Source organism: Propithecus coquereli, unplaced genomic scaffold (assembly GCF_000956105.1).
Source record: "Propithecus coquereli isolate 6110/MARCELLA unplaced genomic scaffold, Pcoq_1.0 Scaffold743, whole genome shotgun sequence".
Classification (NCBI taxonomy): domain Eukaryota; kingdom Metazoa; phylum Chordata; class Mammalia; order Primates; family Indriidae; genus Propithecus; species Propithecus coquereli.
Genome location: NW_012153541.1, coordinates 125,837 through 131,460, shown reverse-complemented (window position 1 = coordinate 131,460; position 5,624 = coordinate 125,837). Strand labels below are relative to the sequence as shown.

The 5,624-nt window shown below is 63.4% G+C and overlaps 1 protein-coding gene across 1 annotated transcript in view; it reads left to right on the top strand.

The window, feature by feature from the left end:
• Positions 1-5,624, top strand: part of D2HGDH (D-2-hydroxyglutarate dehydrogenase) — a 40,510-nt gene that overhangs the window by 11,572 nt on the left and 23,314 nt on the right. Inside the window, exons 2-4 of the mRNA XM_012661948.1 lie at positions 3,331-3,388; positions 4,246-4,385; positions 5,104-5,297. Coding sequence (XP_012517402.1) covers positions 3,331-3,388; positions 4,246-4,385; positions 5,104-5,297 — 392 coding nt within the window. The remainder of the gene's footprint in view (positions 1-3,330; positions 3,389-4,245; positions 4,386-5,103; positions 5,298-5,624) is intronic.

Sequence of the window (5,624 nt, the reverse complement as noted above, 5' to 3'; positions counted from 1 at the left end):
TATTCTCCACCTCAGTGAGGGGAGTGAGTCTGGGTGGGGCTGGGTTAGATAAGCCTGCCCTCAGGCTCCACAGCTGCTGTTAGCAGGGGTCAAAGATCTGTTCTTTGCTTCTGTGCAAAGCTGCTGGGAGGGGCTGAAATGGCTCCACTCCTCTGAAAGTCTGAGCTTGGGGGGTGGTGCTGTCCGAGTTCCGCACTCTGGAGCAGGTCTCGCTCCCCTCCACCCTCCCCCACTCCGTGGCCTCTCCCAGGCCTCTGCCAGCAAGCGGGACTTCAGGCCGATGGATCTCCCCTGACTGTGACGTGGGCCGGGAGGTTCCCTACCCAGGATCGTAGCCTGAGCTGGGTGCACAGCCCTCTTTTGGGAGGAGGGTTGCCGGTCAGGCATGCTGATCTGCCCCTGAAGGCACACACTCCTCAGCAGGCTCTTTCACAGATCTCTCTTCTGTGTCCCTGGGCAGTGTGATCCTGACCTGGGTGTACGGGGTCTGGTCTGCAGGCCTGACCCCTGAACCCTGGAGATCAATCCCTGACCCTGCCAGGGGGAGAGGTGTTGGTCTCGAATCACCTACAAGGTGCTTAAGCTGGATCAATTTCACTCTGCCTCGGGATTTGCCCCGCTCTCCTGGAGTCCCCAGGCAAGCAGCACCTGGGAGGGCTGGCGGGTAGGGAGCTCGCAGTCTGAGTACTCCTCCGTCTGCTGTAGGGCCCCAAAAGGAAAGGTCCCATTCCTTGGAGGTGCCTTCGTGTGATGGCTAAATTGTCTCTCTGGGCACACACGGGTAGGGAGGGGGAAGGAGAGAATGGAGCATTATGGCGTCTGCCGATAGGCTCGTGTCTGTGCCCGCGGAGGTGCCCCAAGGGGGCTGGGAGCCTGGTGCTGAGTCCACAAGAGGCCACTGCTCACCGGCGGCAGCTGTCTCTGGGCTGGTGTCGGCAGGTCTCTCCAGCTGCTCAGGAGCCCACCAGCAGTCCCAGATGCAAGGGAAGGGGAAGTTAACCGCTCCACCTCCCCTTGTCGCTGGTCTCCAAGCCTCTCGGGACCTTTCTCCTTCTAGTTCTCCTCCGCAACGTCTTCCCGTGGAGTCTCCTGTAGTTTCAGGCACCCTTCCTTCCGACCCTCACCCGATCTATGTTTTTCTGCTAGCTTATTTTTTTCTCTTTCTTCTAAAATTCGTCTTTTTTGCAGAGACACTCTGACTGGCGGCTTTTCTCATCTGCCATCTTGGCTCCTCCCCCAGGCTAGTCTTGAACTCCTGAACTCAAGCGATCCTCCCGCCTCAGCCTCCCAGAGTGCTGGGATTACAGGCGTGAGCCACTGTGCCTAGCCTCCATAAAACTTCATTTAAAAAGCAGATGGCACGCTGGATTTGGCTCTTGGGCCATGGTTTGCTGACCCCTGATGTAGGTGGATACTGAGGTCTGGGGAGTACGCCAGAGAGCTGGGAGCGTGGCAGTGAGCGGGGCAATGGCTGGGTGTGTGGGTGCCCTGATGGGGCCTGGGAGTGGGCAGGGAGGGCGCCTGCTGCACCCTAAGCCCAGTGGTGAGGGAGAGGGGCCAGCCGCTCCCAGGGGGCTGCAGGGAGCAGAGACCGATGAAACGAGAAGCTGTGAGGTGGACGTCCCAGCACCTCTGCCGGCGGAACTCTGGGGGTGGAGCAGGGCGGCGACGCAGGGTCCGACTCTGGTTCTCCCCGGGAGCATGAGGCCTTCGGAGGCGTGGGAGGGGTGCTCTGTGGTTCCATGGACAGCAGAGGGTGCTGCTGGCGGGGAGCGGTGAGGGCCCAGGTGCTCAGCGGCTGGGCGGGGGGTCGGGGGGCAGCCCCGGTCCGGGGCCCTGCTGGGAGGCGCCAGGAGAGCGTTCAGGGTGGTGGGACACGAGGAGTGGGGCTGGTGTTTCTGCTCGCGGTGTCTGGGTGGTCCTCTCCCTGACCAGGCAGCGGCAGCCCTTTTAGCCACTCTTCCTTCGTGAGTTACGCCGCCGTGGCTGACGCTCTGCTCCCTCCCTGTGGAACTCCCGTTAGTGACATTGGACCATCGGAGTGACCCCTCATTTCCCTGCTTTCCGTCAGGAGGAAAATGTCACCAGAGTGGCAAATCCTGTGTGTTTGCTCCGGTGTCTGGAGCGGGGCCTCCCTCTCGGGGGCGCTCACACACCTGCCAGGAAGCCCCGTGCAGACACTTCCTGGTGAGAGCGAGCCCTTGCCCAGAGCCTCGGTGGCATGAAGGGACGCAGCGGTGCCACCGACATAAACGCCGAGGGTCACCAGGGCCCCGCGCTGTGGGATCTGGGCCAAGGCCTAGACGCCAGATGACCCCCTCCACGAAAATTGTTTGTCTGATGAAAGGCAAGTAAGAAGTGGCTTTCGGAGTCAAAAAAGTCGCAGCTTGATTCTTGGAGCTCCGCAAAGGGCAGTGACGTCTGTGACATTCCTGCTGCCACTGCCGCCCCTTCACCTGTGCGATGCTCTCAGAGAAGTCGGGAGGAGAAAAACCTTATCATCTGGGGGCGGCAGGCAGCGGTGAGCGGCGCGGCTGACTAGGGCGGGTGGCAGCGGTCAGGGACGCGGCTGACTAGGGCGGGCGGCTGCCATCAGCGACACAGCTGACTAGCTCAGAGTTCTCCCACCACCCACGTCTGGGCATCAGGTCCGTAATGGCAGCAAAGGATCGTGACCCGGTAGATGAAACGAGAACCCGGGAGCTGGCACTGGTGAGTAAGCAGCTGACTGAGCAAGTCATCAGCGCGAGGCAAAAGCCCTTTCTAAGGTCGAACGAACGGCAGCTAAGAAATGGAGGCGGGTGGCTGGATTTAGAAAAGTCGCCATTTGGCTGCCATTGTGATAACCGAGTCAGGCAGACGATCACGAGATGCTAAAATTAACGGGTGAATTCTGAGGAGCAAGAGGATATTTACGGCCTCAGTGCGTCCCCATGACACACTTACCAATCGTAAAGGGAAACGTAGTATCCTGCAGCAGGAAAGCTGGCGTCCCGCCCCCTTGCAGGGACCCGGCCACCTTCACCGCTGGTGGGACGAGTGGATGTCGCGGCCTCCACAGGGGGTCTGTGGATCGCAGCCCACGGCCCACCACGCCAGCCCGGCACGCTGTCTCCAGCCCAGCAGCGTGTGACACGGGGCTTACATGTGGCAGTGTCCTCCCACGCTCTGGCGGCTGCGGACTTGCCGACAACCGCGGCTGTGCGGTCCCCTTGCCGAGCAAGAGGAAGTACCCGTAAAGCACGTTCTTTCCGGCAAAATCCTTTCGGGTGATTCCAGTCTGAGTCGCCTCCTTGCGCGGCGTCTGACGCGGGCTCTCTTCCGTCGCAGGCTGCAGCAAGGTGCTGCTGAGGCCCAGGACGTCAGAGGAGGTGTCCCGCATTCTCAGGTAGGTGACGGCGCGGCAGCTCCCCCCCCCCGCCCCGTTTCTGTGTCTCTCACGCATGGTTTCCTCGCGAGGCCTGTTGGCAGCGCGTGGTGACGCAGACAGGGCGACGCCTGCGAGCGACACGTTGGTTCATGTCGCTCAGTATTTCTTCTGCACGCGTGTGCGTGCGTGCGTGTTTAAACGCCACCACACTGTGTCCGTGACAGTGTGGTCGTTACCCTCCCGTGTGGTAAAGCCCACGCCCACTTGTCACACAGGGAGGTGTCACCACACCAGCCATTACCGGTCCCCATAGCTGCAGGTTGAGATGGTCTCGGGTCACGTGACCGTCAGCTGTGGCGCATGACGTCCTCGTCTCGCTGGGCAAACGGGGCACGTTGGCACTGGCTCTGTTAGGATCCGTCCCTGGGGCCTGCCCCTCCCGGGGCTGCGGAGATGCCTGTGGGCAAATCGCCCCCCAGGGTGGGGAGCCCGTTTCTGCAGACCCCTCCCCACGTGTCCTCGTTGCTTCGGGTCTTTGCAGAGGCGGGGCCTGGGCGGGGAGGGGGCTCCATCGGTGGTTCTGGCAAACGTCTGGGGGATCCTGGGCCCAGGACCAGGGAGCACTGCTCAGGATCGAAGGGGGTGGTGGGATGTGGGGGCATGAGCTGGACCCTCTGGGAGCCCCACGTGGACGGAAGGACCTTGGAATCGGGCAGACATCCGGCCCTCCCCAGAACCCCCGACGTGGGCCAGGGCGGGCGGCCTGGCTGCGTGGTGGGGAGGCCGGGGAGGGGAAGCGGGGTTGGGGGCTGGGCGTGGGTCCGGCAGCGCGGGAGTGGGGACAGGGCCCTGACGCCTCCCTGTGCTCGGCCCAGGCACTGCCACGAGAGGAACCTGGCTGTGAACCCACAGGGGGGCAACACCGGCATGGTGGGGGGCAGCGTCCCCGTCTTCGACGAGATCATCCTGTCCACTGCCCTCATGAACCAGGTCATCAGCTTCGACGACGTGTCCGGTGAGCCTGTTCTGCCCAGCTGGGCGGCCGCGCGTCCGTGTAGGTGCCCGCTGGGGCTTCCCGTCCTCGTCAGCCGCAGGGACTGCTGGGGCGGGGGGTCCAGGGCCGGGAAAGAGCCAGCCCTGCCCCGCTGCGCCTGTGCTCCGGATGTGTCTGCCACGTGGCCACTCAGGTGACACATCCTGTGGTTTGCTCTGGTCCCCTCCGACTGCAGCCCTCTCTGGAGACATGAGAGGCTGAGCGGGTGACGAGTGTGAGGGGCTCCCGCGCCCGCACGGGTACACCACGGTCTCTCCCGGAGCAGGGCTTCTCCACCCAGACGGGGCCCTGGGCCTGGTCATTCTCTGTGGTCAGGGCCCCCAGGTGCTGTCGGGTGTTGAGCCACATCCTGGCCTCCACCCACGAGATGCCGGCCACACCCCAACCCAAAATGTCTCCAGACGTGGTCAGGTGTTCCTGGGGGGCAGGATCCCCCCCGTGGAGAGTGACTGCGTTACAGCGTGTGTCTTCTACTCCCTTCCATAGCGCGTGGTTCTTCTTCCTTATCGCTGTAATCGTGACGGTGGCTCTAGGTCCAGATGTTTTTATTTTGGGGGGAGACGGGAAGGGGACGCCTCTCGCCTCTTCTCCTCGGCCGGGCTCTGAGGCTGACGTTCCACCGGGTGGCTTGCTCCGGGAGTCCCACCCAGTGAGAGCTCTGCTCCGGCTGCGCCTGCAGGAACCCTGGTGTGCCAGGCGGGCTGTGTGCTGGAGGAGCTGAGCCGGCACGTGGAGGAGAGGGACTTCATCATGCCGCTGGACTTGGGCGCGAAGGGCAGCTGCCACATTGGGGGAAACGTGGCCACCAACGCCGGCGGCCTGAGGTTTCTTCGATACGGCTCTCTGCACGGCACCGTCTTGGGCCTGGAAGTGGTGAGCCGCGTCTGTCCCTCGGGGTGCAGAGCCTGCCGTGGGGGTGTCCTGGCTGCAGCCTGGGGCTGTTCTCTCGGGCCCCAGGTGGCGGCGAGGGTGCATGAGGCCACCTTGGTGGGTAGGGGCCACACCCAGGTTGGAGACGTTGTTTCCCATCGCAGCACACGCTGCTCAGGGAGGCCCCGCCGTGGCCCTGCCGGGGCCTCCCCTGCCTCCTGTCCCATGGGCGCCACCAGGGCGCCTCTCACCAGCAGCGCCATCTCCCCGGGCTAGACTTCCAGGAGTGAGTGCAAGGAAGGGGACCCCAAGGTCAGCTCTGTGCAGTGA